Source organism: Sebastes umbrosus, chromosome 5 (genome assembly GCF_015220745.1).
Source record: "Sebastes umbrosus isolate fSebUmb1 chromosome 5, fSebUmb1.pri, whole genome shotgun sequence".
NCBI classification, from domain to species: Eukaryota; Metazoa; Chordata; class Actinopteri; order Perciformes; family Sebastidae; genus Sebastes; species Sebastes umbrosus.
In genome coordinates, this window is record NC_051273.1 from 20430603 (window position 1) to 20453790 (window position 23188).

Sequence of the window (23188 nt, forward strand, 5' to 3'; positions counted from 1 at the left end):
TTACATCGGAGTTTGAGTTTGGCAATTAGTGGAAATATCCAGTGGAGACAGAGCTTTTGTGCAGCTGAAGTTCTTAAAAATGTAAGCTAATTGCCTCCAGAGAGCTCTACTTTCTACTCCCATTCACCTCTAAAAGCTAAACGGAGAGTTGTCAAACGGCCTGAAGCTACATTTTGAAAACTTGTGACTGAAAATTCACTTATAGCCAAAGAGAAAACAAATGATCTACTGAAACCACAATTTCTCTTCTCAGCTGTCCTCTGTCTTTGTTCCAGGTCACTAATGTGACACTTCAGCACAAAATGTCAATGAGCACCATGAGAGGATAAAGAGGAAACATTACATCTGCTGTGGCTCGGTTTCAGTAGGAGAATGGAGAAACAGACACAAACAGATGTCAGTCGCAGGAAGACTTACTCTTTGGCGTCGTGGGTGATCTGGAGGTTGATATGCTGCATGGTACTCTTCAGCTGCAGAGACAAAACAAAGAAAGATATCAAAAGGGTTAATAATCTCAAATCCAGATGGTTGATAACTGTTGTAACTTAAGACCAAGTTTTAAAACTGAACTTTCAGATTCTAGTTAAGATCACAAATGTTTCTACATTAAAATGTTTTGATTGCATGTCGGTAGTTTTGCTCTAATATATTCTCTTTGCTTGCATAATAAAGACATAAAACTCAATAAGAGTATGCCACAAAATTACACCTTACTAAAAGTACTAATAGTATACTGGTATAGAGCTGTTATCAATACAACCCTAATGACCAACCACCGGTGGAAAACGAAGGAATTAAGCACAGCGAGGTATTTGCCAGTCTGTGCACACTGAGAGGGCATCTGGCAAATACCTCCATCTCTGCTGTTTTCTTAATTCCACGTTATTTTCAAACACTAAGACCAACACCTAAACCTTTGGTTCCTAGTGGAGGGAAGACTTAGTGCTCTAATCTCCCGAGCCTTGAGGGTCCATCCAGCCAGCCGTGCCACGGCATCTGTGGCAGGGCAGTCTTCCCCTGACCCTTGGACCCACGCCTGGGTGGGAACGACGGGCTACTATCACGAACCAGATAGGACTGGCAACAGGCAGCCAACTTCAACGTCAATGTGAGCATTAGTCTGTTTACCTTGCATTCAGCCTGCACTAATGTATCCGAGTGTCTCTTTGTCTGTTGCTCTGCCTGAACACGTTTTCTTTTTTCACTGATGGAAAGCCACTTTGACACGAAAACATTTTGCCATTTCAATTCAATGATACTCAGAACGCGGCGAACACTTAGATCTATCTGTACTCTGAATTATTAAAGTGCTTTTATTGTGAAAAGTCAGTAGACATCAGTATTCCTAGTACTACTTATCCACAATAATATGAATACATAGAAAATGTATTATATGTGCAAGGCTATCAGAAAAACAGCATTAATAAGGTAAAAGTAACGCCCGCACATGTATTAATGACTTCAATCCTGCTTGGATCTTTGTCAGGTCCGAATTTTTGAAAAGTGGAAACTACATCAGATTTATACATCATCTACACCCATAAACAAACAAGCTCTATGATGGCAGGTGTGGTTCATCCAAAAAACAGGGTGACATCAACAAACAATTAATTATTCAATAAAGTACATTAAAAAACAGTAGTACAAAAGCCATGTTATTTATAAGCATTATGTCATATTCATGAACACATACCAAAAACTACATCACCTACCTTCATAAGCTCTAATATCTCTGTTAACTCTGACATCCCTGGGCTGCACCAACGTGGCGTAAACAAAGTGGTCGAGTGGAGTGATAACAATTCCCTTGATATTAACACTAAGTCCACCATCTGACTCTCATAAAGTTCCTGTTGTTATCCATAAAGAAAACATCAAGCAGGTACTATCATATACTGGACGTACTTGGGTGTAATGATAAACCATCTGTTATCCTGGAAAGACCACACTGAATCTGTCTGCAAAAGGACAACAAAGAATTTATTTTCTCCGCTGCCTTAGATCTTTTGGGGCGAGTAGACAAATTCTTCTTTTGATCTTTACTTCTGTAAGTATGAGTGTTTTCTAAAGTATTGTAATACCACATGGTACAAGTGTCTGTCCACCACTTTAAAGTCAAAACAGCTCCACCAAATGTAAATCTGATCCTCGAGAAACTGTATCAATCAGCCTACCATAATAATATACTAAGGCTGGCTAACAACATTGTCTCTGACCCCAACCGTGTCCTGAACAAATTGTTGCCATCACATCGGAGATACAGGGTTCCACAATTCAATAGGGTTAGATTTAAGCGCTCTTTTGTGCACGAGTCAATCCTAAAATTAAATATGGAGCCTAATCGCAGATCAAATGTACAGTGAAGGGTCTTGAATATATTGCCTGCAGTAATTGTAAATGTACAGTATGTATCCTTGTTTATTGTCTTCAATTGTTTGTCAAATGGAGCTCCTGAAATGCAAGAAGAATTTCAGACCTAAGCTGAAAAAGTAATATCATCATCATCATCAAAAAATATTGTAATAAGTTAGACGAAAAAAAGGAAAGAAGAAATCTTGAGTACATGTACAGAAATTGAGTCTAAACATCCTTCTAGTTTTTGTGGCATGGAGTAGTGTGCAGGCGTTACCTTGAGTTTGTTTGTTCCCAATTATTATCAGGCTCACATGAGGACAAATTTGCATTCATGTCTTTGTTTTTAGGTCAAATATATGGAACTGGCAAAAATAAAGAAACAAATCAACTCATATTGGGCAGCATGGCGGCTCAGTGTTTAGAGCTGAGCCTTAAAGTGTGGGGTTTATATGTCCTGTTTGCGTGGGGTAGGATAGGCAGAAAGGAAATAGATGGATCAACTCATATTAGTTGTTTGTTTGCTTTATACTTCCACTGACAAATTCCAAATTCGTTACGAGATGGGGGCTTTGAATTCAACTCCTTTATTATCCGTAATACAAACAACTCCTCTGAACAGGAGCGCAGGAGACCGCAGCATGACCACTGCCGTTCTGACACCCTTAGAAACCTTTAATAATGTGTTTGGTGCTAATGTACAGCTCTTTTGTTTTATCTTGCTTGTTTCTCTGTGGGATGAACACCGAGGACACACCAGCCCTTTGAAGTGCACATCCCTCCGCAATCTGAACTATTCCCCGTTCCCCTTCATGATCTTTCCGAGTCTATAATGACCTCCTGGAAAGTTGGAAACCAGACATTTCATGTGCTATTCTCTCCTGAGTGCTGTAAAGGTTTTATGATGAGTGCATTATTTTGTGGAGCCTTTTACATGTTTAAAGGGAAAAAAAATGCACCCTAGAGTAGAATTACACAGTGCTATCAATGATTCTGTTTACTGATTTTTAAAAACACAGAGCTGGAAATCGGGACATAAAAACCGCCATTTATAACGACATCAGGTGACACTTTTTGAAATTGATCCACTGACATATTGACAGAGATATATCATGTCGCAAAAAAAGAAATGCAAATTAGGCGTGTTTCCATCAACTGGTATTGAGCGAATAAACTCGGCTTGTTGGCTGCAGCGTAGTTTGGTAGTAATAGGCTACGCATGGCTATAATCCGCCAGTAAACAGAGTAGAAGAAGTAGAGGTTGTGAACCGGAAACAAATCAAGTCGACTTGGTCATCTAAACAGCCATGAGAGAAAAATGGAGAGAGGTCGTCAGGAATTTGTTTCAATTGGGCGAGTTTTGATTGTTCTTTCATGTCAGCTAGTATTGGACATGTTTCATGTTATCTGGCAAAGACAGGCATTTGCTTATGGGAATATCTGGGAAGACGGCGACAGCAGAAACAGCTGATCAGTCATGTGAGTTAAATGTTCGCTACATCAGAGTTTATTTGGAAAAGGTGTTTCCACATCCCATTTAGCGCATCAACTCTTTTTTGACAAAGGCAAAAAAACACCTCAAGCAAGCGTAGCACCTTTTTTTTATTTTTACAATTTGAGGAAGTTTTATCAAATCTTGACGTTTCCATACAGCTGTTCTAATGTGATACTTCAAAATGCGAATTCAACAATACAAAGAATCTACATATAGTATTGAACAAATTAAAACTTTGACCTGATGATGATGCTAGATGAAAAGCTACGAGGTCACCAAGGTTATTATAATTCATCTAGAGGGGGGCATGAATGTCTGAAATTTCAAAGAAGCTAAAATTAACCAACCGTGGTGACTCACAAAAATCATTAGAATACATTGTCTGCGAATGATGAATGTCTGTCCAAAATGTGTGCCGATCCGTCAAGTAGATCTCGAGATATTACAGGTGAAAACTTTAATCTGCTGGCAGCGCTAGTGGAAAAGTCAAAGCCAGTAGGATTTATCCTCTGGGGACCTTTGATGCCTGCACCAAATGTCATGGCAATCTATCCAATAGTTGTTCAGTTCCCTAACAACCAAAAATGTCGATGATGGTGCAAGACGACTACTCACGCCACTAGCTGTATGAAATAGTGTTAGTATAAAAATAACTCAAGCGCATTAAGATAATGTTGCAGATTACACTTTTGTTACATCATCTACTTCTCAAGAGTAGAAAAAAAGGTGGAGGAGGTGCTTTGTTGATAATAAGGCAGCAATAATGTCTTTATTAGTATGCTGTACTCCTCTATAATTAACATTTCTATGACAACCTTGTAAAAATGAAATACTGAAATTATTAACTGGATGCATTAAAAAGGGCATGGATAAATAGGGATTAAAGTGACAGGTAGTACATTAAAGCCAGCTTCAAGGATCCAGCGAGCTACTCGGTTTGGCGATTCCAGTTGAAAGTTTGAAGGTCGCTGTGTGATGAATGACAGAATCAAACAATTATCGAGAAATGGTTTTAAAATAGAAGCGTAGTGGTAAAACCCCATTAGTTTCTGCCATGGCTGCTATCTCATCCATCATTGCTCTAGGAGGACTTGTGGGGGGGAAACTGTCCATCAACCCCCTCTTTACATCCCGTCTTGTGTGCTAACGGATAGGTTAGGAAAGGTGTCGCTGTGACGCAAAAAGGTGTGAGGGCGAAAGGGATGGAGGTTACCTTTGATGTGAGTAATGGACTGCCTCGCTGTAAATGAGGTCACTACCCTACACGGTACATTATAATGCATACGTGCATGATTTGTGTACAAGACCTGACTCAAACCCTGAGAGGCTGTGATGAATGAGACCTTGGCTAACCCTGCTGTGTGTCTGTGGGGAATAGGCTCCTGCAGTCTAAATCACATGAGAGTGGCAGCACAGATGGTCATGGATACAACAGCCATCACTAACCACATATAAGCCGTGCTGCCAAGAGGGGAATCCCCATTCATCACATAGTGGTTAATAACACACGTCTCATCCATTCAAGTGGAAGCAGCTCTGCGTCACACCTCCTTTCTCTGCTGTTCCGGGTCACCTGGTCCTCCCCCTCGCCTTCTAGCCCTGAAGACAGCTGCAATACACCCGCCTGAGTCTCGCCACACTTGCACTGACCTTTTCCAGACCTTCTTTCTACCAAACTTTCCACTCGGGGGTGTCCTTGAAACTCAAACTGCATTCATTATTTTACCCCAAAATGCCACAAGATTCTGCAAGATCAACGAAACGCCATGCTACCCCTGGGAAAGGCTCGCTTCTGTTCCAAGACAAAGAGAGGCATGGAGGGCATCACGCCGACATTTAGAGATATGTAGTTCCCCAGGATTAGAAAAGCCGACTCACTCTGACTGTACAAGTCCCGAAAATGTTTCCAAGTCTGCAGTAATCCTGCTTCTACACAAAAGAAAAGCAGACCAGACAGACAGAGCATATAATCTATTTAGCAAAGAGATGCAAAACGACTACCAAGAGACACAAAATGACCACAGAGACATAAAACGACCAGAAAGAGGCACACAACGACCACAAACTACCACAAAGAGTACAAAAACCACTACAGAGACACAAAATGACCACAAAGACTTACAAAACAACTACAAAGAGACATATAACCACAACGACACTCAAATTGACCACAAATGGCCATAAAGAGACACAAAAACAACAACAAAGAGATGCAGAACAACTACAAAGAGACACAAAATGCCACAAACAGATACAAAACAACCACAAAGAGACTCAAATTGACAACAAACAACCATAAAGAGATGCACAACGACCGCAAAAAGACACAAAACAACAACAAAGAGATGCAGAACAACTACAAAGAGACACAAACGACCACAAAGAAAATGCAAAACAACCACAAAGAAAATGCAAAACAACCACAAAGAGACACAAAACCACTACAATGAGACACAAAATGACCACAAAGAGACATAAAAACTACCACTGGACTCAAAGTGACCACAAACTGCCATAAAGAGATGCAAAACGACAACAAAGGGACCACAAATTGACCACAAACAAATACAAAGTGACCACAAACTGACAGAAAACAACGACAAACAGATGCAAAATTGCCATTGTCTCATAATCCGTCCATGATTAGGAAGATGATTTCTTTTTAACTTTCATTTAAAACGTATTACCTCTTATGGCTTATACCACATTATACTAAACTGTTCTTTAATGTTGACAGTTGACTATACCCAAAAATATTCACAAGCTTAACTGCCCAGGGAAATCACCAATTACTACCAAAAACCAAAACCGAACTGAATCTTTCCACATAGCGGACATTAGATCACCCAGCTTTTAGTCACGCTATAAACTCACAAATCCAGTCAAATCCGGCCAATCCAGCGGATGACTCCCTTGTGTCACCATCCCCTGAGAGTGAGATTTCACTGTAACCTTGCCCGGGACGGGAGAATGAGAAATAAACACGGAATCTGAGCCAGAGTGACCTCTGATCCGATTAGTATCTCCCAATCCTGTTAAGCAACCTCCTTGATGTATATTCATGCTCCATTCAGCTACTCCATCCTACTCTAATTTCCTCACTTCACATCAGCTATGGAAAATACTAGACTCGGCATTTTGTACTCATCTGTATGCACAATGAAAAGAACCAACAAACAAAAAATGCTAAAAGATACACACACATGCACACACACTTCTTTCTGATTATGTGACGCTATAGCAGCTACTTTCTCTCCACTCATTGGTTTCCTTTCCGTGCATCGCACTTCATCTTCCTGTTCTATCTCGAGTCTAATTACTAACGACCCCCAGAAACACTGTGGCCTTGGATTTAAGAGGCAGAGAGGAGACTGGGAGATTGAATTTAATCCAGCCACGCAGGGAAAAGGTGACCTTTCTGAAAGTTTCATTGTTGTTGCCCAGTGATGCAACTGGATTAGAGAATTAATGCAGGGGATAAAAAAAAAAAAATGTTATCTGTGAAATGTAAGCTAAAAACCTCATCGCTTCATCATCATCATCTCTGGCATCATCACCGGCTAATCAGCTTCCTTGTCCCTGCTGGACATTGAAAGAAGCAGATCAAATCGGGGGGAACTCGCCCTACTACATGGACAGAGAGAGATGCACCCTCAGGGGACCCACCATCTGTCACCATCGCTCTCTTGCACCTTCTTATGAGGTGTCACTCCCCCTCTGAGCCAACCTTCTGCTTGATGTCAGACTAATAGAGCAGGCAGCATGCCGCTCTCTGTGCTAGCTGTGTTTGGCTATATGTCCGTCTCTTCCTCTCACTTAATTAATGAGATTGAGGATATAGAGGTCAAAATAGATTTTATATAATTATCACACACACATGCAGGCTTTTCTTTCCATGTACACACACACACACCTACAAAAGCATGCTATCTGCAGATGTGCTGGCACACAGACATGTTATTTTGTGCTACTGCCAGGATCTCCATAGTGACGGACAACTCTAGTGATGTTGTTGAGCTCCATTAAAGTTGAGCCACTCACAGCAATCACAATACACCATCAGTGGTGCACTCGAGCAACAAACCCATCGTACATTCCAGCCGCAAAGCCTCCAGTGCTTAAAGCTACACGATAGGTTGGGTGTCCTGCATACAAGAAGACCGAAACATTCATTATTTTAGGGAGTTGGAGAAGAAAAAGAAAGCAGACTGAGGGAGAGGAATAAAGAGAGGGGGGAGTGAATTAAAACAGCAAACACAAAAATAAGATGGGAATAATTTGGGTTTAAAAACAGTTTGAGGCCAACACAAAGGGATGGGTTGTAGACACACTAAACCCAAAACCAGACTACAGATTATCTCACAATCTTTTTGCTTGGAGATATTAGGGGCCGTACACATGCCACGCCTAAAAGCGCTTTTGTCCTTTTATCCAAGGTGCTTGGGAGGTTACACTCCTGTCGCGCCTGCCGTTACTAAGCAACCAAAACCTGCGTGCTGCGATGACGATAATGAAGTTGCTGAAGTAATTTAGCAGTAAAAGCCTCACTGACTAAACACAAAGTCAAAATAAAGATAAATGGATTTCCAGCACCGTCAATCCCTCACAGTAACTTTACTGCTTGATTTGTCCGTGTCAGTTTGCTGACCTTTCAACTGGATGTTGTGACGTCCTCGGACGGAAAGGGGGAAGCAAGTAAAGTCCATGGGACAGATAGTAAAGCTCTGGGTAGCCCTGCTCTAAAGTTCTCCTCCATGTATTTACTGTAGACTGTTATTTACGGAAGAAAGAAAAGATATCTGCCAGCTGTGATTGGTTGTTCCTCCTCACATAACATGCGGTGCGTGCTACAGCGTTCCAAAAGTTGAACTATTTTTTATCTCGGGGCGCAGTGCTTGGGAACGCTTGCGCACCGTGACGGCATCGCTCTAGCGTTTGGGTGTGCCTGCCGCGCATCTACATTGACAACAGTAGATTTGAGCGAGCAAAAAACGTGACATGTGAACGGCCTCTTAGTCTGGAAAATAAATCCCTTACCCCTGACAGGTCGCCAGTCTACCACAGAGCTACAACCTCAAGAGTCAGCATTTTTTTCCGGATAGAAATCCTGAAGCCTTTTTGAAAACCTGGAAAGCCCAGTGAGTGTTGAGTGCATCCAGTCACGTTTGTGCCGAGAAGAGGAGCACTTGTCAATTATCTGTTGAAAACAGGCTGATCAGAATACATGCACAGTAGTGTTGGCCTATGCACGTTGGCAGTGCCCGTAATGCAAGCAAATGCTTATTGAGCCTCGCCAGACCACAATGAGTGAAGCAAAAAAATTGTGGGCAGACTGTGTGAGGACGACAGCTTGCTCTCAGTGGATAAAAACACAGAATTTTAACTAGATTCATAGCTTGTTATAAGATGACAGCCATCAGGAGAACTGCTGTTCTTAGTGTTATTATATTTGTGTGTAAATACTCATTGGACTCATATGCGTGGTAGCATACCGTAGCTTAAAACCAACCAGCCGACTCACCGCTGACTGGCCACCCTGATTTATTATCAGCTTCATCAGAAATTCCATCAAAGTCCAAACGAAATATAATGAGTGGAAATTGCACTGTGAAATTATTATTATATCAAAAGATGATGATTCAAAGCATCTCACCGCCTCATGGAAATATTAGAACAAAAAGACAATGAGGGGTCCAAATCCAACACATATTATATTATATTATAAGAGCACTAAGCTGGTACACACAGGGGATTCTATTATTAGTCAGTATGCCAACAGAGAGATACATGAGCATAAATGTATATACTGGTACTTATGCTAGTCAAAAAAGTGTAGACAGTGTGTGCTATGAAATGATGTCAGTTGTGGGAGTATTGAGGTTGGTGTGAAAGGTGAAACTAAGAGTGAAGAAGAGCAAGACACAAGGTGCAGATACAAGAGGAGAACTTCAGAAAGGTCTGAAAATACAGAGAAATGAAGACAGGCCAGTAATTGGCTAAGCTGTCTATCATACGGTGTGTGAAACTACTACTTGGAAAATGTTTTTAATCACCAAATTAGAAGAGCTTTGCTAACCTAATACTGCAGGGAGGAAGAGTAAGCAGCAAAAATAACGGGGGACTTTTATTAAGAATTTATAAGAGGTTTTATGTGTTTATCCATCATTTTACAACCGCTGCTTTGACCACAAAAAATATATCCGATCGATATCTGATCAGGCAGGTCGCATTGAAGTGTCAAGTGTAGACACACATATGCGTACCTAGATGAGATATGATCTGATGCATCCGATCACAAAAGTCGCATTGAAAACACAACCTTAGAGAGACGAGTAGAGAACCCCCACACGTGCCTTATGCCGACCTTACACCAAACGATTTTTCAAGCGATTTCACTGTCGCAGACACATTTCCGATGTTGGAATAAAATCACGAGAGTTTTGCTAAAGTTGCAGCGCACTCCCGTGATGTCGATTGTTCAGTGTAAGGTTGTCATAAAACTGTCTTAAGTCAGTGTTTTTCTCATCTCGACGTTCTGATAAAAAACAAACAAGTTTAATATCATCCTAAGTTCAATGACGCGAACATTGTCAACAGCCAATAGTTGTGCTCTCTCCAGAGCTGCAGTAATTTCTGTCCACTTCTTTCTCAACAGTTTTCCTTCTTGTAAATTTCCACCAGGAGCAGGATGTGACATAATCTAAAAAGGAATCTAGTTGTAATCTTGTGTCATTGTGTCAACTAGTGTCCCTGCAAAATCCCCAGTCTTTGCAAGTCTCCTAGTGTAAGGTAGGCATTAGTATGAGACTTACCACTTGGTTGCGTTTGCGGTGGTAGGGCTGAATGACGGGTAAACCCAGGGGTGTCACCCACTCCACAGTGTGGCCGGACTTGGAGATGAGCCTGGCGCTCTCTGTCAGCCAATCCTGCAACACATGGATGCCAGCAGAGGTAAATTGAGGACACACAATGGATTGAGGAGCATACTCAGAAAATATGCAAAGCCATTCACCAATCAGGAGTGTGAGTCTGCCTATTTGTTGTGTTTTCTAAGTGTGTGTATGAACAGAGCAATCCAGTTCAATTCAGAGAGTTTGGACAGTTGGGTGGTGGATTTAATTAATCAGGCTACAAATATAAAGACACAAACTGAAAATAGGAACTTTCTCTCCACAGCATCAACAGATGATCTATGCATTAAGGTCTGCTGTTCTACTTCCCGGAGCAGCAAACAATTGTTGCTAACATGCAGAGGAACAGGTGAGGAGTTGTTGCTTAACTCTACAAATGAGGCTGTGTCTCCAAGAATAGAAGCCATATTAATGCCCCACAAGTGCCTCCTCACACATGCAGGCACACAGAGAGCTGTAGGAAAGATATATATGTCCTAACAACTCGAGGTAGCAGACTGGCCCAAAGCGGCTCCATTCATCATCACCTCCCTCCTTATACACCCAGGTACAATGAAAAGAAGATAGCATGAAAGCAAAGAAACGGGAGTGAGAGATTAGCTGGCGAGGAAGCTGGAGGTGACTGATCAATCAATACTGATTGATAAAGAGGCAGAGAGAGGAGGAGAGTGAAGAGTGGACAGACAGTGGGAGCACAGTTTGAAGAGAATGAGTAGCTGTGTTGGCAGAATAAATGGGAAATGTACAGAGAGCGTAGGAGAGGTCAGAGATGACAGCACCGGGGATGGATCAGCTACCTCTCCCTCACTCATACTTCAACTCACCGCTGCGAAATACAAGAGGATGTGACCTATTTAAAAGCAGCAGGTGCACACACACACACACACAGCAGCATCAGGTCGACACCAAGGTAAGATGGGGAAGGGGATTTTTCATCTCAGACTGGGCCATCCCCACACATTCCCCAAAGGACACACACACCAGCAGTGGGTGGTGTTTCTATTTGCTCGCCAGACTCCTCTCTGCCTGTGGAGATAATATACAATCCCCTACCAGTTGCCCGTCCTAAATCTATAAATGGAGTCTATGTGATGAATGGGTGCCGTTCCCAGGGTAATACTGAAGTAAACTAGTCATCAATAAAAAATAAAATATCATCCTATTTAGAGTAGTAGGTTAGTAGTCAGAAACTGGAGTAACCTTCTCATATCCTTTCTTTTTTTCCTAAGAAGTTCCCCGGAATAAAACAATGTCATTTTGTATTAATTAAAAGGCAAAAGGGGACTTAGTTATGTTATTTAAGTTATCTTATTAAGAGTTAGTGAGTTAGTGAGTTAGTGAGTTAGTTAGTTAGTTAGTTAGTTAGTTAGTTAGTTAGTTAGTTAGTTATGTTGGGTTTATAAATAGTGGTTGATTTCAAGAGAAATTTAATTGAAAAAAACAACAAAAAAAGTAAATTTTAATTTAATATTCATTCAATATTGGAAACTGTATTCTTCATATATGTTGAACTGTTTGTTTGTCTGTCGACAATTTTTACAATTTTGCATGTTAAGCTGACCTGCTGTGCAAGACTCTAGGTTACACTCGCAATTAAATGGAATTGAAGGAATACTTCACGCTTAAAATTACCATTTGTATATCAATTACTCATCACGTATTACCTTGAATTCTTAAAATCTTTAACCTTAATATTTAAAACTTTAGATTCGCCTGGACTCTCACGGACAAATAGTTCGCCTGCGCAAGCATGAGATGGTTCTGGCGGAAGGGTTTTAAATAGTAAGATTTCGGCGAAAATACATTTTGTGTTTGGGAAGTAGTGAGCATACGACTGGATAAATGAGACTTGGATTATACTGCAAGAGTTGTGTGAGTGTTTGTAAACAAATGTTTTAATATAGTTTTGCAGTTGTTAAAACGCGGGCCCCATTTATCCAATTCATCAAGACTTTTCTCCTTTTTCATTAGTTTCTGGATTCTCCGTTCGCTGTGGAGGCATGCGAGAAAAACTAAGTCTTCTTCAAGAGTTCAAGGTAACACGCGGTGAGTAATTGATATACAAATGATCATTTTAAGGGTGAAGTATTCCTTTAAGTTTAAGTGTGTTAGTTGACCATTGTCTCTATTTTCCCCATAATAAGTACCAAATTACATTGTCCGTTATAGAAGAACTTTTATCAGGAAATGACAAAAACCTAAAATAAATTTACCAAAATGCACGTTACTCTATACGAGGGGTTAGGATTTACTGCATGTGTGGATGTAGATTCTAGTGAAAATAAAAGGAGCAACTGTATTTTTAGACAATATTTTTACTGAATGTCAGCCCTGTTATGCAATTAGTAACAAACAAATGTGAGTTAATATTGGTGGTGATTTGTTAGATGAGAAAGCTTGTATGTATTTGACTTTATGTAGGTGCAATGAACCCACCTGGATCTCTCTGGTCCCTGTAAACATCTCCTTTAAGCCGCTGAACACCATACGCACCAGGTAATGAGATGCATCCCATACATGCTCCTGGAAATACATGAAACACGTGATTATGTTTGTGTATTTTTTCCACACAGTCACACACATTAACTCTTTGCTCCACTGCATTTCTCATTAAAACAAACTATTGATTGTTTTTTTTCCATTTAGTTATTATTAGGGATTAAATGTATAATGCAAATAGAAGTGATAAAAGCTGCAGCACTGAATGAGCGTGGTATATTTCTCATATCATTACAGCGATATCATCTCCTCCTCATCCCCCTCCATCCATCCTCCTGTAATCAATCACAATTACACTCCCCTCTAATTCCCTGTTTAAACAATTAGGGACATTATGCAGAAGTCATTTAGCACAATCCTCTGGCTGCAAGATAGGAGATACGCTGACAGCAGGATCATGCCGATCCCATCTACACAGGCAATGAGATTAACGCCAACTACTGTAAGGAAGTATATAGCTATTTGACAGATAATAAGCACTACAGAGCTGTAAGAAGATTAAATGCCTCCATTCTCCTGCCATGGTGTCATTTTACAGAATGGGTGTGCCCATCAGAGAGCCAAATCGAAGCGCAGTGGTTCTGAACTAAAAATAGATTCATAATGACTGCGCACAGGATATCAAATATATCTATTGTTGTATTACACGCTTGGCTTCCCTGATACAACCATGCAATATCTTATTTCATTGCAATATGATAATACATAAATAAACTTGACTAAAAGAAACTTTAAAGCTCACTTGGAGACAGTTTGGCGGGACTCTTAATGTCAAGGTCGAAGCTACTGGAATCTCTTTGGGCAGACGATCAAAGGTGCTGAAATTATATGCAGTCGCTGTGATAAATGCCTCCATGCACATGCAGGAGACAATGGAGCAATAATATCCGAGGAGGAAAGACCTCAGCAGAGAAGACCTTGTACTTCATTACGAGTCTGTCTGGGCTCAATGTGTGTAAGAATATATAGCCTGAGAGGAAGGCGTAAGGGGAGACCCATATAGAGGAGATCCTGTGCTAACAGGCCACTCGGTCATACCACGCTGACGCTGATACAACACTAAAAATAAAACAGTATGCAGTGCAAGGGAAGCCCCCATCCACCACCACCACCACCACCACCACCACCACCACCACCACTGTACCTTGGGGAACTCATCAATCTCCTTCAGTCTTTTCTCTATCTGTAGGCGTCCCCCGTAGCGGGTGACCCCGTACACGACCGTCATCACGGTCTGTTTGACCACCTTCCTGCTGATGAAGCCCTCCAGGACCTGGGCGGTCTTCATACCACTCGCTGCGTCCCGCGCTCTGAACTCCTCGACCTGAAACACATGGACATGTAGAAGGTACGCGCAGATGTGTCATTTATGCAAATGTCAAAACAGCCTCTGTTCAAAATGTGTCATTTGGAGGATATTTTAATGCTCATCCACAAATCCAGATACATATAATTTAAACTTAAAACCTTAAAAAACACCTAAAACTTAAACTTTATTTCAATCGACACATACATAGTATACATACATGAAATTTGACCTCTGAATTTTACCCATCCTAAGCATTTAGGGGCAGTGGGCTGCTGTAAAGCGCCCAGGGAGCAACTTGAGGTTGAGTGTCTCGCTAAAGGACACTTCAACATGCGGACAGGAAGAGCCGGGGATTGAACCGCCAACCTTGTGATTAAAAGACGACCCGCTCTATCCCTACAAAATGCCTTCCTTTTAGTCAAAGTTAACACGATAACGTGTTAACGACAATTTGTTTAAACGCCAATAATTTCTTAAACGCAACTTGCGTTAAAATATTTTTGAATTAAGCTCTTAAAAATCCGACGGCCCACCGTTGGGCCCGGCCATTATTCGATCTTTCGGAGGTCGTAGCTGGCTCAGCTAGAGTGAAGATACTGGCATCATATGAAACTAAACTTAAGGAATCCATTTGTAACAACAATGTCATACTAGCTTGTTGCGAAGGAGGTTGAATAACGCTTCAAACTTGCGCTAAATTTTGGCGACGAAAAACTTGCATGTCCATTTTCAAAGGGATCCCTTGACCTCTAACCTCAACATATGTGAAGGTTTCTGAACAATATTTGTCATTGTTTTGTGTTGGTAATTGATTTCCAATAATAAATATATACATACATTTGCATAAAGCAAGCATATTTGCCCACTCCCATGTTGATAAGAGTATTAAATACTTGACAAATCTCCCTTTAAGGTATATCTTGAACAGATAAAAAAACTGCAATTAGTTTGCAATTAACTATGGACAATCATGCAATTAATCGCAATTAAATATTTTACTCAATTGAAAGCCCTACTATTTTTAAGTGACCAATGGTCAAAACACCAAGATAAGAAAAGAAAAGCAGCAAATTATCACAATTTATCATTATTAGAAGCTTCAATCAAAAAATGTTTGGCAAGTTTTGCTTAAAAATGACTTAGCCAACAGTCAATTCAATTTCTGTTGATCAGCTAATGGAATTATCAACTAATCGTTCCAGCGGCTCTACTAGATTTAACATCGTCTATAATAATATGACCGTTGCCACCGTTACTTATTGTACAGCTTATCTTTACAAGTTAACAAGATTTATTTTTCCAGGTAGCTGGCTATTTCACCAGCCTGATATGATCTACAATATCTTCTTACAACAACTGTAATGGTAAAAATACATCAGTGAGATAGTGTACTGCACTCTCAGTCAGACCCTCGCTCACTGACAACACCAAGATGTACTTTGTAATTACAGTCACTGCCGTTGATACGGCCTGGGACAGACTCTTTTCACTCAGCACACTGTGATCCCTCCTGTACTGAAATGTCAGTACATAACAATTAGCTTCAAATTGTTTCTGCTTAAAAATACGCAGGTTCAGAGCAAGCTGGGTTCTTTGATAAATATGTGTGCACACATGCCCCTTGAGCCTTTGGATATGTGAGTCTACTTTCACTGCACTTTGATGCAAGGCATGAGAAACTAACCTTTAAATGCACGACCTAAAAAGAGAAACTTTAAATATATTCTCAATGACTTATCTGTCACTCACTACGGGATACAGTGACTCATCTGAATATTAAAAGCTGAGCAACTACTGTACAACCTACATCAACCGCACTTCAGTTGCCCATGCAGTTCAAAGAAGGGAACAAAAACAAGGCAAACCAAAAAACCAGCCCACTGGTGCTGCTGACCTGCTGTGCTACTCCGCTGTACACATCCTGGGGCACGTCACAGGGCATGAGGTTGACTGATGTTGCACCAATAACATCTCTGCCTAGAGCAGCGTAGTGCTGGAGACCATTACAGGAGCCGTCCTGGAGGAGAGGAGAAGGAGAGGAAAGATTAAAAGCGGTGATGTGGAGGAGGAGAGAACAGAAGCAGTGGAGGAATTACAGGATCGGCACACAATGGGAGGAAAGGTTACAGGTGAACAAAACAAAGAACGGATGATTTGAAGAATGAGGAAGTGAAAGAACGAGAAAGAAACTGAAGAGAAACAAGCGAGAAAGGGCGATATTTAACACATAAGCATCGGCTCAATAGATGAGGAAAAAGATTTGCTTGAGGCCGTCAGTTCATAACAACATATTTCCATGTCTCACAGCCAAAAAGCCACAAAGTCAATATTGCACTTAAAGGGGCAGTTCAGCCCTAAATCAAAAATACTTATTTTCCTCTTACCTGTAGTGCTATTTATCTAGATAGATTGTTTTGGTGTGAGTTGCCGAGTGTTAGAGGTATCGGCTGTAGAGATGTCTGACTTCTCTTCAGTATAATGGAACTAGATAGCATTCAGCTTCTGGTGCTCAAAGCGCCAGAAAATAGCAATGTCTCTGTCTAGAAATCATGACCCGATTACTCAAGATTATCCGTAGTTTGAGTATAGAGTAGGGATGTAGGAAAATATCAATACACATGAGTATCCTGATATTATGTTTTGCAATACTGTATTGATTCTCCAAAACACTACTGATTTTTAATCAACTTCTTAAAAATCAGACGGCCCGCTGTCTTGCCCGGTGGCTATTTCCTCTTTTGGAGGTTGTAGCAGGCTCAGTTTTAAAGCTAGACGCACGAGTCTCCCCTTTACAGACATGACCACTTTATGATAATCACATGCAGCCTGATGAGCAGACGGTGTTGCTTTACCCTAAAACATGGTAAGAGTCTCAGATTATGCTTAAACCTGTAAATCACTGGATTCAGTTCGAGGGCTTCATAGTGTAGTAAATATAAAAACCAACACTGGCACTATTCTAGAGGATTTGTCTGCTGCTGTGGTTTGTACCTCAGAACAGGATAGCTGAATCTGGGGTCTGGTCGGTAAGATTAGGGCTACAGGTTTATGACAGATAACATGAAATGGCCCCAGATGGCTGGGGAGGTCTTGCCTGTTTAACTTTGATGTGCCCTCTAAAATAGCTCTATAAAGCATGAATGAATGGCACACCTTATTTTAGGAGGCTGGAAACTGGAAACTATGATCAGCCTAAAGTGTTAATATGTAGTTAGACAGATTTATCTTACTTCTGTAGGACATCAAAAAATGTGTTTCAAATCTCTATACAACTCTGTAAACAGATAAGTAACTGTGTTGTTTCATGGTGTACCTGGTGAACAGGAAAATGAGAGATGAACTGCGTTGGATCAGGAGATCTCACAGCGTTGGCTATCTCCATGCAGCAGCCCAGAGCCTGCCACGGCTCATCTGTATTCATCCACCACATCTTGCCCTGAGAAAGACAAACACATGGCACATTATCCTGCATACATAAACACTGCCGGAAAAGCATTTTCACTTTTTGTTTTGACAGATATTCATATCCCCTTTAGGTTTTGTCACTGCTTAAACTGACCATTCCTCCAGTAAGAGAGAAAAGGGATATGCTATAATAATCTGCAAATTTAAAATAGTAGCTGTTTTGGTATTTCTGCAAATGTATGGTTGGACTAAGCTATAAAGACAAACTGACATTGAGAGGGTTGTCGGCAGAGTCCAGTACGTCCTCCATGATAGTGTTGGCGTACTCCAGCCGTCCCTCTAGTGAGCTCCTCTTCTTCAGTCCTGTCAGATTGACTAAGTGGATCTTTAGCCAGTCCAGTCCCTTCGGACCGAGGGGCTTCCCCTCTGCAAACACAAGGACAGCCCGTGTGACATCACTTCCTAGGTGATTAAAGTACGGAGGACAGGGGTAGGTACGTCCCCGGAAGTCCATGTTGTGAGGGAACCAGAAGATCTCATCACGCATGTGGTTGGCGATGGAGAGTTTATATAGAGCACTCATACGCAGGCTGTGCATCTCGCTGCTTTTCTTCTTGGCATTTATCACCTCCCTCTTCATGAGGGCTTTCTCAGAAGCGGTATAAGCAGGATCTTGGGTGTTGAAGTGGGGTATTCCGGGGGCTTCCGACATAGGAGGAGGGATGTCTAGCTTATCGTTACCCCGATCATTGAAGATGGAGATGATAATATCCAACAAGGGTTTGTTGATACGCCAGGCACAGTTGCCCAGCTGGTTGAGAGAGTCCAGGACAGCGTGGAGGTTCTGGCATCTCTCCAACAAAACCTCGTGTTGTGTGGCCCCTTCCACTGTACGCATCAGCTTGGTAGGTGTCAGCAGGTAGGCTCCAAACTTGGCAGACGTCCAGGGCACAGGAGGGCAAAGCATCGGCATCACATAGGAGTCAAAGGTCAGCCTGGTCTCCGTGGCCTCCTGCTGCATCTGAGACAGGATGGGGTGAGGTTTGATGAAGCCGACCTGGAGGATGAAGCATCAGAGGAAATCCTATTAGAAGCAGCAATGAGAATGTAATTCTGATAAATAAATACCAGTAGATCAGATACATATTCGAACTGATTCATAGAAGAACAATTAACAACTTCTGCACTGAGAACAGACCCAAACAACCAGGCCAAACACAAGTTTCCACTTACTCCATTCAAACAACTGGTCACCTGTGAATATCTTCAAAAGACTATGATAGAAAACTGTAGCTCCATAAACCTTACCGCTAAATTGGTTTGTCCCATTGTCTTAAAAGTGGTCACTGAAATGTTGCTTACATACTGGAGCTTCCACATCGCAGATGATCTGGAAGAACTTCTTTCTTTTCTTTATTTAAAGCTACTACGAGGAACTTTAATTTAGTGTTGACTTTGGCGGTCCCTGTGGACGAAAGCGGTAGTGTTTCCGAGCACCAGAGTCCCTTCAGAAAACCTCTCATTTTACTGCAGCAGGGTCTGACAGTCTGCCTCAAGCAGTCCTGGTTCTGGTTCTACCGTGCCTTCCTTCCCTCCAGCAGGCCCAGCAATACGGACTGGGCCTCCAGCAGCATGCGGTCGGTGTTGGCTTCGAGCGTAAACCGAGGGAGCAGCGAGGCGAAGCACTGCTCCTGGCCGGAGGTGGAGCCGCTGCTGTCGGGCACGGAGCTCTCCACCTCCTGCTGGAGTTTCCGACTGCAGGTTTAAGGCGGCAGCGAAGCCGGATCTGGGTCTGTCAGCGGTGGGCTGGTCGCTGCCGACCCGGTGGAACCGACGAGAAGCATTAGGAATAACTATAAATAAATAGCCAATCTTCTCGCTGATGCTCTTGTTTGCTAACGTAGGTCAGTTAGAGGCATCAGTATAAAATTGAGACCGTTTTTATAACCAGTTAAAAGTTCCTCACAGTAACTTTAATTATGTAACCCTGGTCAGGAGTCAGGGTGGCAGACTGGGGGTGATGTTTTTTCTCAGGCTGTCTTTGTTGTGAATGTAATGTGTGAATTATTGTGTCCTAGTTCTAACTCACTCTTACAACATGTAGGACTGTACATAAGAATACCATCATAAGAATAAATACAGTAACCTGACAGAAAAATAAAACACCTCAGCATTGTTGCATGAGTCAGACTGTCATGCTGTGATGTAAAATCATTAGGATGCTCCCCTGATGGGCTAACCTCCGAAGAGAGAAAGAAAGAAAGGGGAGGAGGAGGATAAGAGAAAAGAAAGTAGAGGGAGGAAGAGAGAACACGCGAACAAAACTCTGCAACAGTGTCAAAGTGCATTAAGTCCAAAAAGTCCACGACTCTCTCTCTCTCTCTTTTTCTGCCTCTCTCCACTGCCACGGTCGGCTCACCCTCCTGCAGGGTCCCGTCGCGGTAAACCAGCGAGCCAATTAAGGGGACACTAAAAAAGGGATTAGCCCAGAACCTATTCATCTCACTCGACTGTTTCCCCATGCCTATTCACACAAGGGGGAAATGGTTTTATAATTCACACACTCTGGAGCTTCACACTGGATAGGCGGGTTCACAAGTGTACGAGGCAATAGGCTTTAGAGTGAAGGTCAAGTGTTTCCAGGTATTTCCTTTGTTTCTGCTCCACTGTGGTTCTTTTCATATTATTGAAAGTATTAACTTTGCAACTTAGGGCTGTCAAAGTTAACACAGTAATAACGCATTAACACAAATTAATTTTGACGCCACTAATTTCTTTAACACAACTTGTGATTTTTAGGTTGTAGCAGGCTCGGTTTTAAAGCTAGAGTGAAGATACTGGTATCATATGAAACTAGAAAATCTAAGGAATCCACACTAACTTGTCGCGAAGGAGGTTAAATAACGCTCCAAACTTGGGCATTTTGTCGAGGAAAAACTTTATGATAATCACATGTAGTTTGGGGGCAAGTCATAGTCAAGTCAGCACACTGACAGCTGTTGTTGCCTATTGGGCTTGAGTTTGCCATGTTATGATTTGAGCATATTTTTTATGCTAAATGCAGTACCTGTGAGGGTTTCTGGACAATATTTGTCATTGTTTTATGTTGTTAATTGATTTCCAATAATACATATATATACATACATTTGCATAAATCAAGCATATTTGCCCACTCCCACGTTGATAAGAGTATTAAACACTTGACAAATCTCCCTTTAAGGTACATCTTGAACAGATAAAAAAATGTGCGATTAATTAAATATTTTACTCGACTGACAGCCCTAAATTTGAACAATGTGTGGTAAACCTTTTAATCAGACTAATTGTGTGTCATTTTCAAAAAGTCACAATGGATCAGATGGATTGACTGATGGATGGTTCTCATAATGAACAGCTGTTTCATTTTTAATCCTTTTGAATATTTTTCTCAAAGTTGGTTTCCAGGAGATCCCTTTAAACAGAATCCTTGACCATTTTTTCCACATAAAATTCAGCTAAAAGGATGTTTTTTTTTGGTCTGAGTGAATGCTCGGGAATCCTGTTACCAGGTTATCAAAGCCCTCTCTATTTATTATACCACTTTAGTATAATCGCTACCAACTCCAGGTTAGACATTTCCTTTGATATCCCTGTGAGCACTTGGAAAGACTTTAACATCCACTGTACCTGTCGGGTGCTTCGGAAGGCGTACATGTGGTAGAGGATGGGGATGAGCTTCCTGTTGAAAGCCGGGTTTATGATGTCGCTATTAATTTTGAGGTTCTTGACCATCATATCCACCATGTAAGTGCCCAGCTTCAGGGATACTATGTATGGCCAGTGGGTCTCTCCTCCCTGCAGCGTGGGTCCTGAACTGTGGTCCATCTCCAGCTTACACCAATGCTCTCTGGGAAGGACGCCGTACTCCTAGAGGGAGAACAATGGAAGTGGGTTGTTTTCATTTTTTGAGGATGGAGTCATCACTCATCACAATAAGCTACCGTGTTTGGAAGGAGCCCAAGAGCTCAGTTTTGATATTCAGACCTAAAAGAATTTGTCAAACAGGCACTGTTTTAGTGATCAATCAAAAGATAGCTTTCATGTTTCAAGAAATATGAATACTGTAAAAGCCTAGATGTATTAAAAGTTCTGCCAAAAACAAGAACCCACAGCTGCAGAGCCTTCAAGAAAGGGATGATCCGAGAGAATAAAAACATAATTTGGTCCTCAGACAAGTAATTAAGAAGTTGGATTAATGTTTTGTGTCATAACAACAACAACAAAAAACACAATAATAGGCATCATTTTAACTACAAAGGCTGCATGTAAACAAACAGCTAACTAACTTCTAGAATAACTAGCTACTGCAGAGTAATGAGCTGTTGCTCATTACAGTCTTGATGACATTAGCGCTTTTCCCCACCCCAGTGTACCAGAACCATCAGAACGCCGGTGGAACACTGAGTCAGTGATACCGGCTGTGGTGTCGTGACTCCACAAATTTTCAACACTAAACAAACAGTGCATGATAACTGAATCTAAGCGCGCTTTCACAAGCCATAGTCCGTTTGGCTAGTCTGAATCAGAGTGAAATGGATACTTTTGGTTTGTTTTCTATTTAATCCGGTTCGGTTTCACAGTGCACAAATTAAAGCAGAACAATTACAAAAATATATTTTCTGAGGGGCGTGTACGAAGGAGCGAATTTATCTTTTTCGTCTCGAGAGCATGCAGGGCATCGCAGACTTTGAAATACTGCTGTCGAAGTTTTTTCACTTCGACTTGGCACTGATCTACTGTGCACACAAATTTCATTTTCAATTCACTGTGACATGGAACTTCACAACAGCATAATATCTGAGACTATAACAACTGAGTCATTCAGTATAGCTTCTAGGACACAAAACAAACAAACAGCGCTTTGCAATTAAAGAAAACCAACCACTCTTCAGAAACAGAGGATATCATCTCAGCGCAGCAGTTTTTAAACAAAATGAGATGTGAATTATTGGATTTTACACATCAGAATCGAGAGCATGTATTGTGTTTACTGTGCAGTACAGTACATACAGTATGCCTGTACAGTAGCTTTTATTGTGACATCAAGCAATCTGAATCCTTCCTACGGACTGACAACTGCATACAAATAACTTGTTTAATTGTTTTTTTATAATATTATTTAAACAATTACTTTGACTATGTATGACATATTCTCAAATGAAGGGTGACAGCTGCAAC

At 41.3% G+C, this 23188-nt stretch overlaps 1 protein-coding gene across 1 annotated transcript in view; it reads right to left on the bottom strand.

The window, feature by feature from the left end:
* Positions 1-23188, bottom strand: part of polrmt (polymerase (RNA) mitochondrial (DNA directed)) — a 57992-nt gene that overhangs the window by 13540 nt on the left and 21264 nt on the right. The window contains exons 9-16 of the mRNA XM_037769651.1: positions 21638-21877; positions 18243-19028; positions 17880-18002; positions 16461-16583; positions 14402-14581; positions 13195-13281; positions 10660-10773; positions 418-470 (exon numbers count right to left, since the gene is read on the bottom strand). Coding sequence (XP_037625579.1) covers positions 418-470; positions 10660-10773; positions 13195-13281; positions 14402-14581; positions 16461-16583; positions 17880-18002; positions 18243-19028; positions 21638-21877 — 1706 coding nt within the window. The remainder of the gene's footprint in view (positions 1-417; positions 471-10659; positions 10774-13194; positions 13282-14401; positions 14582-16460; positions 16584-17879; positions 18003-18242; positions 19029-21637; positions 21878-23188) is intronic.